The sequence below is a fragment of the Notolepis coatsorum genome, assembly GCF_963971535.1.
Source record: "Notolepis coatsorum genome assembly, chromosome: 2".
NCBI lineage: Eukaryota > Metazoa > Chordata > Actinopteri > Aulopiformes > Paralepididae > Notolepis > Notolepis coatsorum.
The window spans coordinates 78,005,116-78,025,912 of NC_140166.1; the positions used below are offsets into that span (position 1 = coordinate 78,005,116).

At 45.1% G+C, this 20,797-nt stretch overlaps 1 protein-coding gene across 1 annotated transcript in view; it reads right to left on the reverse strand.

Moving 5' to 3' along the window:
• The window catches only part of igdcc3 (immunoglobulin superfamily, DCC subclass, member 3), a gene marked incomplete at both ends in the record, with an annotated part of 66,715 nt that overhangs the window by 26,223 nt on the left and 19,695 nt on the right, over positions 1–20,797 (reverse strand). Inside the window, one exon of the mRNA XM_084308235.1 lies at positions 9,833–10,021. Coding sequence (XP_084164361.1) covers positions 9,833–10,021 — 189 coding nt within the window. The remainder of the gene's footprint in view (positions 1–9,832; positions 10,022–20,797) is intronic.

Consider the following 20,797-nt stretch of genomic DNA (forward strand, 5'->3'; position numbering starts at 1 on the left):
CACCGACTCATAGTAAGGTACCCCCACAGACAACTGTAACTAGTTCCGACGCATTGAAGTTACCCGTTACTCGTGAAATGCTAATTACTGCCCAGAAGGCTGACCCTTCTCTTGCAAAATGTTTCTCTTCTCTTGAAACAGAACAGAGGAGAGAGTTGCATTCTTATTTTGTGGATGAAGGAGTTTTGATGCGTACATGGAGGTCCCATGGTACTAGACTGGCAGAGCATGCACAATCGGAGATAGGGCTACCAGATCAGGTACCAGACTGGAGCACTGTTTATCAGATTGTTGTCCCTGCAGTTTATCGTCAGCATGTACTGTTCTTGGCCCATGACCACCCTTGGTCTGGACACTTGGGAGTCACTAAAACATACAACAGAATACTTCAACATTTCTTTTGGCCCGGTTTGAAGTCCGATGTAGCACAATACTGTCGTACCTGTAGTACTTGTCAGATCACCGGAAAGCCAAACCAGGTAATTCCACCTGCTCCCCTCTGTCCTATACCAGCGGTCGGTGAACCATTTGAACATGTCATAGTTGACTGTGTTGGTCCGTTGCCAAGGACCAAAGCCGGCAATCAGTTTTTGTAGACAATAATGTGTACCGCCACCCGTTTCCCTGAGGCTATCCCTCTTCGCAGAATTACAGCGCCTGTAATAATTAAGGCTTTGACGAAGTTCTTCTCCACGTTTGGACTGCCTAAGGTAGTACAAACGGACCAAGGCACCAACTTCCTGTCTAGGTTATTTGAGCAAGTGTTACAGTCCCTGGGTATCCGACATATAGTGTCCAGTGCCTACCACCCTGAAACTCAGGGGGCTCTAGAACGTTGGCATCAGACCTTAAAGTCCATGCTGCGTAAATATTGCTTAGACACAGAGAAAGATTGGGATGAGGGTGTCCCCCTTGTTCTATTTGCTGCGCGAGAGACCATACAGGAGTCTCTTGGTTTCAGTCCTGCTGAGCTCGTTTTTGGGCACACTGTTAGAGGGCCTCTGAAAGTTCTTAAAGAACGGTTCATGTCAAAGGGTGCCAGCACACCCACTAATGTTCTAGATTTTGTTAGCCAGTTTCGAGAGCGACTGCATCAGGCGTGCTCTCACGCAAAAGAAGCGCTCTCTTCTTCCCAGAGAACTATGAAACGGCGCTATGACGAGAAAGCTGTTTCTCGATCTTTCCAGCCAGGTGATAAGGTTCTAGTCCTGTTACCTATCCTTGGTTCTGCTCTTTCCGCTCGTTTTTCCGGACCGTATGCAATAGACAAGAAGATAAGTGATACAGACTATGTGGTTCGCACCCCTGATCGTAAACGTCACTCTCGTGTTTGCCACATCAATATGCTTAAACCATATTTTTCCAGAGATAGTGTGCAGGTGAAGACCTCAGACCAGACAGCCGGACTGGCCGTCTCTGCTGTTGCCTCAACTCCAATAGTTCCGGACTCTCCTGGCGTTAGTGGTGAGGATGTAGATGGCTTGGAGTTGCGCAATGCAGCCCATCAGGGTGCTAGATTGTCCAACACTGAGATGTTATTGAACCTGCCCACTCACTTAGCACACTTACCTGAGGAGCAGCGAGAGGACATCACAAATTTGATTCAGGCCTACATGGCTCTGTTTGGTGATGTTCCCTCCTGTACTTCTGTATTGGCCCATGATATTAATGTTAACAATGCTGTGCCTATCAAGCAACATGCATACCGTGTTAACATCACCAAGAGGGCCATGATGCAACAGGAGGTTGACTATTTGTTAAAACATGGTTTAGCCAAGCCAAGTTGCAGTCCCTGGAGTTCACCTTGCTTGTTAGCTCCCAAATCGGATGGAACTCCTAGATTTTGTACTGATTTCCGAAAGGTAAATGCTGTCACCGTGCCTGATTCCTTCCCACTGCCCCGCATGGAAGATTGTATTGACAACCTTGGATCTGCCACCTATGTTAGCAAACTAGATTTGTTAAAGGGTTACTGGCAGGTCCCTTTGACCCCCCGTGCCTCGGAAATCTCTGCGTTTGTTACTCCTGACAATTTTTTGCAATATACTGTAATGCCTTTTGGAATGCGTAATGCCCCGGCCACTTTCCAGCGACTGGTGACCCTAGTCCTGGCTGGTGTTCCAAATTGTATTGCCTATCTCGATGACCTGGTTGTCTATTCGACCAACTGGCGTGACCACATGACAACCTTGCAAACTTTGACCGCTTAGCTGGAGCCTCCCTGACCCTTAACCTTGCCAAGTGTGAGTTCGGCAAGGCTACGGTTACCTATCTTGGTAAGCAGGTAGGACAAGGCCAAGTGCGTCCGGTGGATGCAAAAATATCTGCAATCACAGCTTTTCCAGTGCCTACTACTAGGCGGGAATTGCGTAGATTCCTTGGGATGGCTGGGTATTACCGTGGTTTTTGCCGGAACTTTTCTTCTGTCGTCACTTCTCTCACTAGCCTGTGTAGCCCGTCCAAACCATTCATGTGGACAGCTGATTGTCCAAATGCATTTGATAGTGTTAAAGCTCTCTTATGCAGTTCCCCTGTTCTCTCTGCTCCAGATTTCTCCCTGCCGTTCCAGCTGGAGGTGGATGCCAGCGGGGTGGGAGCTGGAGGGGTGTTATTACAGGAAGATCATGATGGTGTCAGTCACCCGGTTTGTTATTTCTCCCGGAAATTTAACAAACATCAACTAAACTATTCCGCTATTGAAAAGGGGACTTTGGCTATGTTGTATGCGTTGCAACATTTTGAGGTGTATGTCGGTTCGAGCGTATTACCAGTGGTAGTATACACCGACCACAACCCATTGGTTTTTCTGTCGCGGATGTACAACCACAATCAGCACCTCATGCGTTGGGCGCTCATAGTGCAAAATTATAACCTCAGCATAAAGCATAAGAAGGGGTCTGAGAATGTGTTGGCGGATGCTCTATCTCGGAGTTGAATCTCTCGTGCTGTCGACTTGATCTATTTTTGCTGTCTACTTGGTCTATGTTGCTGTGGACTCGTTTTATGTTGCTGCTAGTTTTTTCATAGCTCTTTGTTTTGGAGTGCATGTTATCTCGGGGATGTTATCTCGTTGTTAAAAAAAAAAAAAAACATGTTTAGTTGGTAGTTTATGTAGGCATGTTTTTTGTCTTATGTATGGGGGTGTTACATCCCAATGTATATATTCCCCAGTGTGTGTCTCCATGTGTGTGTTCTCCATTTTGTTCCCTCCCTCCAGCCATTGTTCCCTTTACCATTGGTCCCTGCCAGGCCAATCCTTCCATTATTGCAATACAGCACCGATTGGTGGATGGCTTCAGACTCCAACACTCAATCCACACCACCCAATCATGGATCACCCCACACCTGTTAAAACATGGCTTCTCACTTCAGTCTTTCTCTCTCTCTGGCATGAGGCTAGGCATGTTGTGTTTTTGGTAAACCAGTAACTTTGACAGTATTGCATTTCGTTTATTGGCCTTTGGTGCTTAGTAGTAATTTCCTTGTGTGTGTATGGCCACAAAGAGAGCATCGTTAGTTATAGTTTGTTTTTGTATATATTCTGCTTTTGTTTCTGTATAATTAATGTGTTTTTCTCTCTTTCTCAGGAAGCACAGATGGGGTGAGCTGCCATTTCCTTTGGACATTGTTTTCTCCTGTTTTGGTTAGGTAAGAGTAGTTTAGGTAATGTAATCTCTTTTACCATAGATTAGATTGTGTTTATTTGGAGTATAGTGGTGTTTGTTTGTTGTTTTGGCCTGGGCTCACCCCTGAGCTACATGTGCTTCCTTTGCCTCTATTCAATAAATATCATTGTTGTTTACAAACCTGGTCCATCTTTTCTGTCAACCAACTGTTATGTTACAGCCCTTTACCCTTAGACTCACAGGGGTCGTAACACTGTATATAGAGTGATGTGTACAGTGTAATGTGTCTACTGTATATAGAGCGATGTGTACAGTGTAATGTGTATACTGTATATAGAGAGATGTGTACAGTGTAATGTGTATACTGTATATAGAGTGATGTGTACAGTGTAATGTGTCTACTGTATATAGAGTGATGTGTACAGTGTAATGTATACTGTATATAGAGTGATGTGTACAGTGTAATGTGTATACTGTATATAGAGTGATGTGTACAGTGTAATGTATACTGTATATAGAGTGATGTGTACAGTGTAATGTGTATACTGTATATAGAGTGATGTGTACAGTGTAATGTGTATACTGTATATAGAGCGATGTGTACAGTGTAATGTATACTGTATATAGAGTGATGTGTACAGTGTAATGTATACTGTATATAGAGCGATGTGTACAGTGTAATGTGTATACTGTATATAGAGTGATGTGTACAGTGTAATGTATACTGTATATAGAGCGATGTGTACAGTGTAATGTGTATACTGTATATAGAGCGATGTGTACAGTGTAATGTGTATACTGTATATAGAGTGATGTGTACAGTGTAATGTGTATACTGTATATAGAGTGATGTGTACAGTGTAATGTATACTGTATATAGAGCGATGTGTACAGTGTAATGTATACTGTATATAGAGCGATGTGTACAGTGTAATGTGTATACTGTATATAGAGTGATGTGTACAGTGTAATGTGTATACTGTATATAGAGCGATGTGTACAGTGTAATGTGTATACTGTATATAGAGCGATGTGTACAGTGTAATGTGTCTACTGTATATAGAGTGATGTGTACAGTGTAATGTGTATACTGTATATAGAGTGATGTGTACAGTGTAATGTATACTGTATATAGAGCGATGTGTACAGTGTAATGTGTCTACTGTATATAGAGTGATGTGTACAGTGCAATGTGTATACTGTATATAGAGCGATGTGTACAGTGTAATGTGTCTACTGTATATAGAGCGATGTGTACAGTGTAATGTATACTGTATATAGAGCGATGTGTACAGTGTAATGTATACTGTATATAGATCGATGTGTACAGTGTAATGTGTCTACTGTATATAGAGCGATGTGTACAGTGTAATGTATACTGTATATAGAGCGATGTGTACAGTGTAATGTGTATACTGTATATAGAGCGATGTGTACAGTGTAATGTATACTGTATATAGAGCGATGTGTACAGTGTAATGTATATACTGTATATAGAGCGATGTGTACAGTGTAATGTATATACTGTATATAGAGCGATGTGTACAGTGTAATGTATACTGTATATAGAGCGATGTGTACAGTGTAATGTGTACTGTATATAGAGCGATGTGTACAGTGTAATGTATACTGTATATAGAGCGATGTGTACAGTGTAATGTGTACTGTATATAGAGCGATGTGTACAGTGTAATGTATACTGTATATAGAGCGATGTGTACAGTGTAATGTATACTGTATATAGAGCGATGTGTACAGTGTAATGTATATACTGTATATAGAGCGATGTGTACAGTGTAATGTATATACTGTATATAGAGCGATGTGTACAGTGTAATGTATACTGTATATAGAGCGATGTGTACAGTGTAATGTGTACTGTATATAGAGCGATGTGTACAGTGTAATGTGTACTGTATATAGAGCGATGTGTACAGTGTAATGTATACTGTATATAGAGCGATGTGTACAGTGTAATGTATACTGTATATAGAGCGATGTGTACAGTGTAATGTATACTGTATATAGAGCGATGTGTACAGTGTAATGTGTCTACTGTATATAGAGTGATGTGTACAGTGCAATGTGTATACTGTATATAGAGCGATGTGTAGTGTAATGTGTCTACTGTATATAGAGCGATGTGTACAGTGTAATGTATACTGTATATAGAGCGATGTGTACAGTGTAATGTATACTGTATATAGATCGATGTGTACAGTGTAATGTGTCTACTGTATATAGAGCGATGTGTACAGTGTAATGTATACTGTATATAGAGCGATGTGTACAGTGTAATGTGTATACTGTATATAGAGCGATGTGTACAGTGTAATGTATACTGTATATAGAGCGATGTGTACAGTGTAATGTATATACTGTATATAGAGCGATGTGTACAGTGTAATGTATATACTGTATATAGAGCGATGTGTACAGTGTAATGTATACTGTATATAGAGCGATGTGTACAGTGTAATGTGTACTGTATATAGAGCGATGTGTACAGTGTAATGTATACTGTATATAGAGCGATGTGTACAGTGTAATGTATACTGTATATAGAGCGATGTGTACAGTGTAATGTATATACTGTATATAGAGCGATGTGTACAGTGTAATGTATATACTGTATATAGAGCGATGTGTACAGTGTAATGTATACTGTATATAGAGCGATGTGTACAGTGTAATGTGTACTGTATATAGAGCGATGTGTACAGTGTAATGTGTACTGTATATAGAGCGATGTGTACAGTGTAATGTATACTGTATATAGAGCGATGTGTACAGTGTAATGTATACTGTATATAGAGCGATGTGTACAGTGTAATGTGTACTGTATATAGAGCGATGTGTACAGTGTAATGTGTACTGTATATAGAGCGATGTGTACAGTGTAATGTGTATACTGTATATAGAGAGATGTGTACAGTGTAATGCATACTGTATATAGAGCGATGTGTACAGTGTAATGTGTATACTGTATATAGAGCGATGTGTACAGTGTAATGTGTATACGGTATATAGAGTGATGTGTACAGTGTAATGTGTCTACTGTATATAGAGCGATGTGTACAGTGTAATGTGTATACTGTATATAGAGTGATGTGTACAGTGTAATGTGTATACTGTATATAGAGTGATGTGTACAGTGTAATGTGTATACTGTATATAGAGTGATGTGTACAGTGTAATGTGTCTACTGTATATAGAGCAATGTGTACAGTGTAATGTGTATACTGTATATAGAGTGATGTGTACAGTGTAATGTATACTGTATATAGAGCGATGTGTACAGTGTAATGTGTCTACTGTATATAGAGTGATGTGTACAGTGCAATGTGTATACTGTATATAGAGCGATGTGTACAGTGTAATGTGTCTACTGTATATAGAGCGATGTGTACAGTGTAATGTATACTGTATATAGAGCGATGTGTACAGTGTAATGTATACTGTATATAGAGCGATGTGTACAGTGTAATGTGTCTACTGTATATAGAGCGATGTGTACAGTGTAATGTATACTGTATATAGAGCGATGTGTACAGTGTAATGTGTATACTGTATATAGAGCGATGTGTACAGTGTAATGTATACTGTATATAGAGCGATGTGTACAGTGTAATGTATATACTGTATATAGAGCGATGTGTACAGTGTAATGTATATACTGTATATAGAGCGATGTGTACAGTGTAATGTATACTGTATATAGAGCGATGTGTACAGTGTAATGTGTACTGTATATAGAGCGATGTGTACAGTGTAATGTATACTGTATATAGAGCGATGTGTACAGTGTAATGTATACTGTATATAGAGCGATGTGTACAGTGTAATGTATATACTGTATATAGAGCGATGTGTACAGTGTAATGTATATACTGTATATAGAGCGATGTGTACAGTGTAATGTATACTGTATATAGAGCGATGTGTACAGTGTAATGTGTACTGTATATAGAGCGATGTGTACAGTGTAATGTGTACTGTATATAGAGCGATGTGTACAGTGTAATGTATACTGTATATAGAGCGATGTGTACAGTGTAATGTATACTGTATATAGAGCGATGTGTACAGTGTAATGTGTACTGTATATAGAGCGATGTGTACAGTGTAATGTGTACTGTATATAGAGCGATGTGTACAGTGTAATGTGTATACTGTATATAGAGAGATGTGTACAGTGTAATGCATACTGTATATAGAGCGATGTGTACAGTGTAATGTGTATACTGTATATAGAGCGATGTGTACAGTGTAATGTGTATACGGTATATAGAGTGATGTGTACAGTGTAATGTGTCTACTGTATATAGAGCGATGTGTACAGTGTAATGTGTATACTGTATATAGAGTGATGTGTACAGTGTAATGTGTATACTGTATATAGAGTGATGTGTACAGTGTAATGTGTATACTGTATATAGAGTGATGTGTACAGTGTAATGTGTCTACTGTATATAGAGCAATGTGTACAGTGTAGTGTGTCTACTGTATATAGAGCCAGTGATGGGCAGTAGCTTGCTACAAGTAGCGACGCTACATAGCTTAACTACAATTCTCAGTAGCGTGCTGGTAGCTCGCTACTTTTTAACCAGGGTAGCAGTCTCTGTAGCGGAGCTCTTTATAGAACGAAGTAGTAACGTAGCGACGAGAAACGTTACACGCTACTTTCGAGAGAAACAGTCATTCATTCATTCATTCATTCACTAGAATATCTGCGAGGAGAAAAAAAAATCCCCGTAAAAAACCCACTATGATTGGTTGCTTGGTTTGTTTAGATATGAGTGACGACTTCACGATTGGGTATGGTAGGCCAAAACGTTATGGGTAGGCCAATCAGAGGCAGGATAGGGCGGGACTCCAGCCGCAAAGCAGGAAGTGAAAATCAAAACAGACGTATTGAATGAATGCAATTTAACGGATTACATGAACAAGAACCAGTCTGAGCGAAATGGCAGAGGGGTTCGATGGCATTGATGAAGATGATGATGTCAATAACAACAATGACTCTCCATGGCCCTATCTGGGACACATTTATGAGTTTGACTGAAAAAACGGCTAAAACTATGCTGCTCTCAACTTGAAGACACATTCAGGTGAGCTGATGAAAATCAACTGTTCCCAAACAGCACACAAGTCAGTACACTTTGTCAACAGCTTTAACTAAGATAGCTGCTATCATGATGTTTCACTGTAGGCAGAAAATGAACAATATTATTGGGGTGGAGAAAAGAAAAAAAGAGGGAAAAGCAGTGGTTCTCAACCTGTGGGACAGGACCCCCAGGGGCGGTCCCCACATGATTTTGGGGCCATGGAATGTTTTGTGAGTTACATATTTAAATACATTTGGTCATTTAGCTGACACTTTCATTCAAAGCAACTTACAAATTGTGTACAACAAGTCAGTAGGAGTGGTACATATCTAGCAGCCAAGGATAAGTAGTATTGTTTGTCAGTGTCAAGCTTGAGTGTTATACTCTGAGTACATACTGTAGTAGTATAGACATATCAGCATAGTTGGTACTGGTAGTAGTATATACATGGTAGCATAATACTAGTAAAATGAAGTAAAACAATTCAGATATTGAAGAAGTGTGTAATACAAGTTCATGTTAAAAGGATGACACAAAAAGCCAGACCAAGGGCTTGTTTCAGTTTTATAATAAACAATCAAACTGAGATTTTTTTTCCTGCCTATTTGTTTGGTGGAAACTTGGTCACGAAGTAAAAAAAAAATAAAAAAGTAGTGCCGATGTAGCTAGCTATTTTTGCCATATTCTTGTAGTGTAGCTTGCTACATTTCTCTGGGGATAGCTTCCATTGTAGTTGAGCTATATTTAATCGAGAGTAACTTATAGTGTAGCTTGCTACATTTTCCAAGTAGCTTGCCCATCACTGTATAGAGCGATGTGTACAGTGTAATGTATACTGTATATAGAGTGATGTGTACAGTGTAATGTGTCTACTGTATATAGAGTGATGTGTACAGTGTAATGTGTATACTGTATATAGAGTGATGTGTACAGTGTAATGTATACTGTATATAGAGTGATGTGTACAGTGTAATGTCTGCCAATCAAAGTCGAGTATCCAAATCCTTAGTCGGGGACAGGCCTAGTACATAATAGTGGAACACTCTTAAGTCGTTGACATGACAGCGCCGTTGTCCCCCAAGACAAACTCTGTCTCACCCAGTTGCGTGATGTTGTAGTGGGTGGCGTTGCGCGGGAAGGTGATGGGTCCGGTGAAGAGGGGGGTGTGAGCTCTCCTGTAGTAGAGCCTGAAGCCGTGGTGCTGACCCATCTTAGACGAAGGCTCCCACAGAGCCTGCACCACACTGCTGTTCACCACCTTGGTGAAGAGGGAGGGCGGCGCTGGCACTGCAATACAATACCATACAGATGGTTACAGCAGTTAGATGGTTACAGCAGTTAGATGCTACAGCAGTATATATAGTGTATACTAGATCAGGGGTTCTCAAACTTCTTCATACCGTGACCCCATTTTATTTAGAACCCCACACTTAACTCATTGGAACGCCGACAACGTTTTAATACGTGTTTGTCGGACAACCGTTGAACGCCAACCACGTGTATACATACGTTATTTGATCGTTATTTCTTTTATTCGATATTTCTATTCATTACAGGCCCACTGACTCTGCGTTAACATTGGGAATCGCATTGAGAATGCCTAGGTGCAATACCGGACGCATCACGCTAGATGGCGGTATCGAGCACCCTTTCTACCCTTGTATCTTTCTATGTGGGACAGCCCCAGGTCTCGGGTTACACTTTTCCTTGTCGGGCAATACCAACGGTTCTGCCGGTTACATTGAAGCGCGTCAGATATCTCCGATCCATATGTTGTGGTGAATTATGCCGTCGAGGAAATGGACATTGGATATACCGGATGGCGATCAAACATTTGGAATATTCTTTTTGGATTACTCCCGGCCACAGGTAAGGGCGATTTGACGTCAATTTTAGCTTGATCCTGCAATGCTTTCATACTGATCGGGCTGATAACCGGTTTTAGTGTTCAATGCGAATGCCGTTACTGACAATCAAATAATCAGAAACTAGCCCCCCCCCCCCCCCCCATTCATGCATTCATGATGGAACATAATACCTATAATGTGGATTTGATTCCGGAACAATAGCGGGTTCAGGAAGGAAACAGCAATGTCTACAATGTAATCGACGTATAATGCCATAACTAAGCATTTCATGAATTACCCTAGACCGCTCTAAAACCATACTTATATTCACCACGGTATAACACGGGAACGTATGGATGGAAAAATTATCTGTTTTTTGCATCTTGACCGGAAGAAACTCAATGTCAAATGACTATAGTATTGTATCCATAGCTATAATATAGAATATAGATTTAGCTCTACAAACAAGGTGACTAACTATCGTTTACAGCTTGGCAGTAGCTACCACAGGATAAGGATAATAGCTGGCAGCCAATGAGTTAATGTATTGCGTAATTTCAACGTGGAATTAAGGAATATATCAAAATAAAAGCACACGTTGTTGAACTTCATCATGCATATTTATTAGCACTATGTTATGAATACATATTTATAAAACGAGGCATATTTAGCCAAAATATGTTGCCAGAACATATAAAATATATATATATATATATTTCACCTACCCGCGACCCCAATTTGTTTAGTTTGAGAACCGCTGTACTAGATACTGTACATATACCTTAAATGTGCTATAGATAAACATTTTATGTAGATGTTTTTATATATATATATTGTTGTGAAGGATCAGATTAAACCGAATATATATATTTATTTATGGATATATATTTAATAGTATTTGTATATCGTTTGATATCCCTTGTATATTCCTTGTACATATACACTGAATATCCCTTTGGTCTACTAACAGCCCATAATAGTTTCATTCTCTCATTGGACAAGAACTTGGCGCCAGCAGCCAAGCCCCTTGGTTCAAGTTCAATCGTGCCGACGAACATGTCGTTACTAGCCCCGGTTCCGCGTAGGAATACGTCTGCCGAAATACGAATGGTACTATTTGTTCACAGCGCATATATATATGGCGCAAGTAAAGTAGAACTCCCCTTAGCCCTTAGTTCTTTACCCTCCAACCTAGTGGCAAGACGTTAAGCCTCACCCACGATACACGTGTGGTGCAGTATGGTCAACTTGGCCTCAGAATGGCATTGAGACATCGTGTGGATTAATAGTTGAATTGTCATAGTTTGGCACTATACCGTCGAGTGGGACGTATTTCTATTAAGTTAATAATAGTCTATTATGTATGGTGCATCGTTCGGTTAGAGTTATAAAGTGAGCAGTACCCCCATCGTTTTCCTCGCGTTATCTAGAGTCTTAACCAGGCTGGGCAGACCACGTGTGGTGCTTTCATCCGAGGAGTTCTGGGCAAGGACGAGTGGACCTGCACATTGGATTACCTTACCCGGGCGACGGCGAGCCCTACACGGCTTGGATTATCTAATTGCTTTGGGTGCTTTGATTATGCCATGGATAACAGCCAACACTGGTAAGTGTTGGAACTACCCCCGAGAGGAGTCCAGGTGAGACGGCGCTCTAACCCGAGTGAGGTCGCCTCACGTCTCTTCGTTGTGGACCGGCAGCTACCGTCTACAAGAGGGCCCAACTGTATTCATCTGTGGACCAAGGTTCTGTGGGCACCGTGTTCAGCACTCTGAATTCTCCCAAGAAATCGTTGGCCAGATGGGATATCGCCAGCGGCTCTCCTAACCCCCCCCCCCCCCTACTGACTTACAACCAGCGGGACCCCCTTTAGTGTATCCAGCTATAATCATTAAGTACCATCGCTATAGTTCCCTAAATAACCAGGTTGTATACTTGCTTCCTGCGTAACCAGAGATTGGACATTCAATGTTGATTTGCCTACGAATACTCATTTGCCTTACAAGTGCATTCAAATCATAAATGTCATTACGTGAACGTTGTATATACCCTTTGCTATATATTAAAGATTCGACGGATACATTTGTGTGGACTTGGTTTCATCAGGTGGGAAAGTGTTCATCATATCTATATCATGTACTGTGTGGCCAGTAGTTAAAGTACATAAAGCGGTAGTGGTTTAATGATACCATACTTATCAATACAGTCAGGGAATTGTACCCCTCAGTTACAATTGGTCCTTCGAGCCGGAGGGTAACTAGTGTAATATTAATATAGTGTTATTAATATTGAAATGGCCTATGATGAACACTCCACGAAATGGTCCTCCTAACGTAGAACGCCCGCGGCGCAGACGTACTTAGAGGATTACGCTGTCAGTCAACTACCTAGCCTTCTACAGACGGTAAACGCGGTAAAAGTAGAAAGTAAAATTATGTCTGACCTTAACGACCAGGTTACCCCGACCACAGAGGCCCTAGTGGGTTCTAATGTAACTGACCAAGCTCACGGTGGGGACCAGGAGGGAGCTGACATGCCTTTATCCCCCGCCAATACCGAAGAAGTAGTCCCCGACCAGCCCCGGGAGGAAGACAACCCTACAGAGAGAGAACTCTGCACGGAAGAAGAGGAGGAGAGCGCCGAGGAAATAGAGCTCCAGGACTCCCCAACGAGTACCGCCAGGAGCGGCTCACCTCTACAACCGTCTTCCCCCAGCGAAGCGGAGAGGATGCTATCACAGGCGTTCCTCGTCAGCCTGACAGCCTCTACCGAACGCGATCGACTCCAGGGTGAACGCGATCGACTTCAGGGTGAACGCGATCGACTCCAGACACAGCAACGGAGCGAAGAAGAGCGCATACGCCTGGAGATGAGACGCCTTCAGACGGAAGAGAATATGGCAAGAGACCGAGCAGACACCCAGCGTGCCGCTGCCGGTGCCCAAAGAGAAGCAGAGCGCGACCTCGCTCTCATCCAGCGCGAAACCGAGCGCGACAGACTACAAGCCGAGCGCGACAAGCTACAAGCGCAACTAATGGAGCAGCTGATCCTCAAGGCAACACCCTCTCCCTCCGCCAGGGGTTCAAGGAACTCGTCGAGACAACAGTCAAGGGCAGCGTCTCCTAACCGAGCAAGCGACCCTGAACTTGACCAACAGACCAAGCCTATACCCCCCGCAGACCCCCTTCCCCGACCGGTCCAAGCGAGACCCAGCTACAAGGAAGGAGCCGCATACACTGCGGAGAAGCTAAATAAACGACTACAGGATCTAGAGGACCTGATAGAAGAAGAAGAGGGAGAGGAGGAGAACCAAGCCCGACGACAGCACAGTACTCCACCGGACCAGGAGGTCCAGTACAGCCCAGGCTATACCCCCGCGGCGCTGCGCTACAGACCCCCGACTCTATTCACGGGTGAGCACGACGCACGACCAGCCCCGAGGAATAGCACCTGGACCAGCGGGCCATGGTACCCTGCCGGTACCAGCCCACACAGAGGCACAAGAGGAGACTCGCCTAGGAGGCCTCTCCCCCAACGCTCGCCGATGTATCAGCCATCCACGGCGTCATACATTGCCACACCGACCATCCCAGACTTCACCCATGAGAATCGGGCACAGTACACGGAGCTCCGAATGTGCTTAGAGACAATGATGGTGGATGTCGTTGATGAACGTCACAAGTATGCAATATTACTGAAGCACCTGAAAGTACCCCGAGCGCACAATATAGCGCTAGCCTATGCCACCTCTACGACCCCATACACCGCGGCTCTAGCAGCGCTGGACCAGAGATATGGACGTATATGGGATTACGTAATCCAAGAGATAAGGCATATTGACCGCCTACCCCCAGCAACAGACAATCGCTCATTAGACGACCTGTCTATAAAAGTGCAGTCCCTGGTAGGGATGCTGGGAGCGCAACGAGAAAAGGGTATGCACGAGCTATACGCCAACTCTAACGTCGAGAGGATTTTAGAGAAGCTGCCACCCGCCAGACAAGAGCGCTTTAGGCGGCAGAGAGACCACCGTGATCCTAACGGTCCCGAACCATCCCTCCTCGATCTAGCCGACTTCCTGGCGAGAGAAGTCAGCAGCTTACGACTGGATACGTTCGTGCGGAGCACACCAAGCTCCAGAGAGGGACCCAGGAGAATAAACGATGGAAGAAGATCGGTGACTGTCATGCACCAATCAGAATCAGTACCGAGCAGTAAGAACCACAGTACCCCCTCGAGAAAAGAGAAGTGGAAGATGGTGTGCCCGTACTGCGAGAAGGAACACTGGCTGTCACAATGTGACCTGTTCACAAAGATGAATGCAGAAGAAGTGAGTCAATGGATAAAGTCCAACAGGCGCTGTTACCGATGTGCGCGCAGTCACATGGCAGCCGAGTGCCGCCTAAAGAAGAGGTGCAGTCGGTGTGACGGAGCCCACCTAGATGTCCTACACGACAGTAACAGAAGAAAGCCTGCACCTGCACCATCGAGCAGCACAAAGGCAAGTGTCATGTACATTGACCCCGCCAGCAGCAGCGGCGCCCAAGTGCTCTTAAAGGTAGTCTGTGTAACATTGAGCTACCAAGATAAAGTCATGGACACTTACGCCGTCCTTGATGACGGGTCAGAGAAGACCCTTCTGCTCGCGTCCGCTGCGGCCCAGCTGGGACTGCGGGGGAGCGAGAACCAAATGACGATTCGGACAATAAGAAGAGATTTAAAGACGATAAAAGGCGAGAATGTCTCCTTCACTATCGCAGCAAGCGGGCAGCCAGAGCGACGGTATAGGATTACAAATGCTTTCACCAGCCAAGAAATAGGACTATCACAGTACACCTACCCCATCGCCAAACTGATGGATAAATATGTGCACCTGCGTCAACTACCTATCCCGCTCATAGACGGCGCCACCCCGACCCTGCTGATAGGCTCCGACCATGCAGACCTCATAGTCCCGATAGACCGGGTCCATACAGGACCCAGAGGCTGTCCTGCAGCAGTCGAGACCCGCCTAGGATGGACACTACAAGGCCCCCTCGCTAAATCTCTCAACCGAACAGCAGCCACTAGCTGCCTCCACTCCAGAGTGACAGAAGAAGACACCACTCTCCTGCAGCATGTCGAGAGGCTATGGACACTAGAGACAATGCCCTTTAAGAACGAAAAGAAAGACATTCGTTCTAAAGAAGACATTTACGCCATAAACCTCCTCGAGCAAGGGACAAAGAGAGTCACAGTCGGCGGAGTGATGAGATACGCAACTCCACTCCTGAGGCGAGAGGGAATGCCCACCTTTCACGCCACGAAAGAAGCTACGGAGCGGTATCTATTGAACACAGAGCGGCGCCTAGCCAAAGACCCCGCTCAAGAGAGTGTGTACCGCGCTGAGATTGAGAAGCTAATCACAGCGAGACACGTAATGAAGATTGACATTAAAGAGGCCGATCAGACGACCGAATCATGGTACGTGCCGCACCACAAGGTCCACCACAACGGCAAGGATCGCATTGTGTTTAACTGCAGCTACCAGATCGGATCCCAGAATCTGAATAAAGAGCTCTTGCCCGGCCCCACACTCGGCCCCTCTCTACTAGGCGTGCTACTACGCTTCCGCCAGGACAAGGTGGCTATCAGCGGGGATATCAAAGGGATGTTCCTGCAGGTGAGACTAGTGGAGGAGGATAAGCCCCTGCTGCGGTTCCTATGGAGAGAGAGGACCGGAGATGAGCACCCAGCCATCTACCAGTGGGAAGTCCTCCCCTTCGGAACCACATGCAGCCCGTGCTGTGCTACATTTGCACTACAGAAACACGTCGCAGAGGACCCAGCAGCAGATGAAGAGGTCCGACACAGTGTGAAGAACAGTTTCTACGTGGACAACTGTTTACAAAGCGTTTCGACTCAAGAAGAAGCCGAGGCTCTCCTACTCAAGCTACGCACCTCCCTGATCAAAGGCGGCTTTGATCTCAGGCAGTGGGCCAGCAGCGACCCGCACGTATTGCGCAGCCTCTCCCCCGCGGACAAGGCTGCCAGCAGCGAGACCTGGATGGCGACAATCCCAGGAGAAGCCCAAGAAATGACACTAGGACTAGTCTGGCACTTCAAAACAGACTCGCTCCACTATAGACACAAACCCCTGACCACGGAGCAGGGAAGGTCGACGGCGATACCTGTGTACAGAACACTCGCCAGACAATATGACCCGTTGGGATGTATTCTACCTTACACCACCAGGGCAAAGATGATTGTACGAGCACTATGGGACAAGGACCAGGGCTGGGACGACCCAATACCCGCACCCCTTGCCTCCACATGGAGAGAGTGGGAGACGGAGCTCCGCTCACTCCCAGGCGTCAATATACGCCGCAGCTACTTCCCACCCACAGTGAGGCCAGAGACATGCAAGATGGATCTACACGTCTTCAGTGACGCCTCCGAAGTAGCCTATGGATCGGTGGCCTACTTGCGTGCCCAAGAGAAGGGAGGAGAGATACACACTGCTTTCATCCTGGCTCGCTCAAGAATAGCCCCACGAAAGCAACAATCTATCCCGCGTCTAGAGCTCTGCGCAGCCCTAGCAGGAGCGCATCTAGCCACGTTAATCCAACGTGAACTCACCATTCCGGTGCACAGAACAATCTTGTGGTCAGATTCTACGACAGTACTCACATGGATCAAGTCTGATTCATGCAGATACAAGGTCTTCGTGGGAGTCAGAGTCACCGAGATTCAAGAGTTAACAGAAGCAGCGAGCTGGCGGTATGTGGACACCAAACACAACCCAGCTGACGTCATCACCCGGGGAATGTCCCTAGATGACCTCACCCGTCACAACATCTACAGTGACGGACCAGAGTTCCTCAAGCTCCCGGAAGGAGAGTGGCCTACGCCCACCCCACGGGAGGCGAGTAAAGAGGAGGCTGAGAACAAGAAACCTATGTTCTGTGGACTGAGCACAGTCGCCTCCACAGACCCCAACATAGATGACTGCCTCACCCTACAGAGTGCGCAACTAAAGACATTTCTGTGGCACCACCCAGAGATTCAGCCCACTGCCGACATTTCAGCAGCTGACTACGAAGAAGCAGAACTTCTTCTACTACAACGAGCCCAGAGAGACTCGTTCCCCGATGAGCTAGACTGTCTACAGGGAGGAAAGCCCATCCCATCAGACAGCAGACTGCTCCACCTGGCACCCGAGAGTGACGCCCATAATCTCATCAGAGTGGGTGGTCGTCTGCGGAGAGCCCCCGATCTACCGGATGACGTTAAGTACCCGATAGTCTTGAACAGCCGACACAAGGTCACAGAGCTGATCATAAAGAAATACGACGAGGATGTACACCACGCAGGAGCAGAGAGAGTCTTCGCGGAGATCAGACGTCGCTATTGGATACTTCAAGGGAGAGAAGCAGTGCGACGCTTCCAGCGAACCTGTCTAGACTGCCGAAAGTGGCGCGCGCAGCCCAGCATACCCCGGATGGCTGACCTACCTCCCTGTCGCCTCCGACTCGGCGACACGCCATTCCACTCCACAGGCATGGACTGTTTTGGCCCGTTGTATATAAAGAAAGGAAGAGGAACCGAGAAGCGGTGGGGTATTGTATTCAAATGAATGACCACCAGAGCGATACATATCGAACTCCTTCCAACCATGAGCACAGACTCATTCCTTATGGCCTTCCGAAGATTCACATCACGGAAAGGAAAACCGTCTACATTGTTGTCTGATCACGGGACAAACTTCAAAGGCGGAGAAAGAGAGCTGAGAGAGAGCTTCCAAGCTATGGGCCCAGAACTTAAGACCCACCTCGCTCCATCCCAGATTGACTTCCAGTTTAATCCCCTGAACGCACCCCACTTCGGTGGAACCTGGGAACGAGAAGTACGTTCTATAAAGACAGCCCTGTACGCCGTGCTTGGGGCCCAGACTGTAGCGGAAGAAGTCCTAATGACAGTCCTCACGGAGATCGAGGGAGTATTGAACTCCAAGCCCCTCGGCTATGTCTCCAGTGATATAGCAGATGTCGACCCAGTCACCCCCAACACACTCTTGATGGGGCGGCTGGACCCCGCGCTACCCCAGACAATGTACAGGCCTGAAGAAGCGAACGGCCGAAGAATGTGGAGGTACAGTCAAGTACTGGCTGACAAGTTTTGGAATAGCTTCCTACTCCACTGCCTACCGTCTCTACAGACCCGCCAGAAGTGGGTAAAAGAGAGAGACAATTTGACAGAAGGAACAGTCGTCATGATTATCGACCAGTCACTACCCAGAGCTATGTGGCCGGCTGGCCGCGTAAGCAAAGTGATCACCGGTGCCAATGGCAAGGTCCGAGCAGCTGAGGTGCTCGTCCAAGGGCGAACTTACACACGACCCGTGGCGAGGCTAATAGAACTGCCCAGACTCCCAGACACTATCGATGACGACCATGACCCCATGACTTTGTGAGTTGACTGACCCTTACAGCGGACCTTGAGTGGTAGACAGTGCGGTCAATCTGTCTCTGCTTAGCTAATTAGGTGGGACTAATTAGGGGGCGGCTGTTGTGAAGGATCAGATTAAACCGAATATATATATTTATTTATGGATATATATTTAATAGTATTTGTATATCGTTTGATATCCCTTGTATATTCCTTGTACATATACACTGAATATCCCTTTGGTCTACTAACAGCCCATAATAGTTTCATTCTCTCATTGGACAAGAACTTGGCGCCAGCAGCCAAGCCCCTTGGTTCAAGTTCAATCGTGCCGACGAACATGTCGTTACTAGCCCCGGTTCCGCGTAGGAATACGTCTGCCGAAATACGAATGGTACTATTTGTTCACAGCGCATATATATATGGCGCAAGTAAAGTAGAACTCCCCTTAGCCCTTAGTTCTTTACCCTCCAACCTAGTGGCAAGACGTTAAGCCTCACCCACGATACACGTGTGGTGCAGTATGGTCAACTTGGCCTCAGAATGGCATTGAGACATCGTGTGGATTAATAGTTGAATTGTCATAGTTTGGCACTATACCGTCGAGTGGGACGTATTTCTATTAAGTTAATAATAGTCTATTATGTATGGTGCATCGTTCGGTTAGAGTTATAAAGTGAGCAGTACCCCCATCGTTTTCCTCGCGTATCTAGAGTCTTAACCAGGCTGGGCAGACCACGTGTGGTGCTTTCATCCGAGGAGTTCTGGGCAAGGACGAGTGGACCTGCACATTGGATTACCTTACCCGGGCGACGGCGAGCCCTACACGGCTTGGATTATCTACTTGCTTTGGGTGCTTTGATTATGCCATGGATAACAGCCAACACTGGTAAGTGTTGGAACTACCCCCGAGAGGAGTCCAGGTGAGACGGCGCTCTAACCCGAGTGAGGTCGCCTCACGTCTCTTCGTTGTGGACCGGCAGCTACCGTCTACAAGAGGGCCCAACTGTATTCATCTGTGGACCAAGGTTCTGTGGGCACCGTGTTCAGCACTCTGAATTCTCCCAAGAAATCGTTGGCCAGATGGGATATCGCCAGCGGTAACCCCCCCCCCCCCCCCTACTGACTTACAACCAGCGGGACCCCCTTTAGTGTATCCAGCTATAATCATTAAGTACCATCGCTATAGTTCCCTAAAGAACCAGGTTGTATACTTGCTTCCTGCGTAACCAGAGATTGGAGATTCAATGTTGATTTGCCTACGAATACTCATTTGCCTTACAAGTGCATTCAAATCATAAATGTCATTACGTGAACGTTGTATATACCCTTTGCTATATATTAAAGATTCGACGGATACATTTGTGTGGACTTGGTTTCATCAGGTGGGAAAGTGTTCATCATATCTATATCATGTACTGTGTGGCCAGTAGTTAAAGTACATAAAGCGGTAGTGGTTTAATGATACCATACTTATCAATACAGTCAGGGAATTGTACCCCTCAGTTACATATATATATATATATATATATAAATATACACCCACAGAGTTTTTTGTTGCATGCATGTATCCCCTCCCTGCATCCCATTTCCCCACGTGGAATACACCTGATGGGATAAATGACATGATGGTGCTCTAGTGCGACTGAATGTTATCTATAGCACCTTTAATATCATACAGTACTTGATTTGATCTTACATGCTTGATTTCAAAATCGTATTGATCGACTCTAAAATGAATGTAAGGAGAATATTTGATTGTGTTATGATTCCAATTTAAGTATTTTCA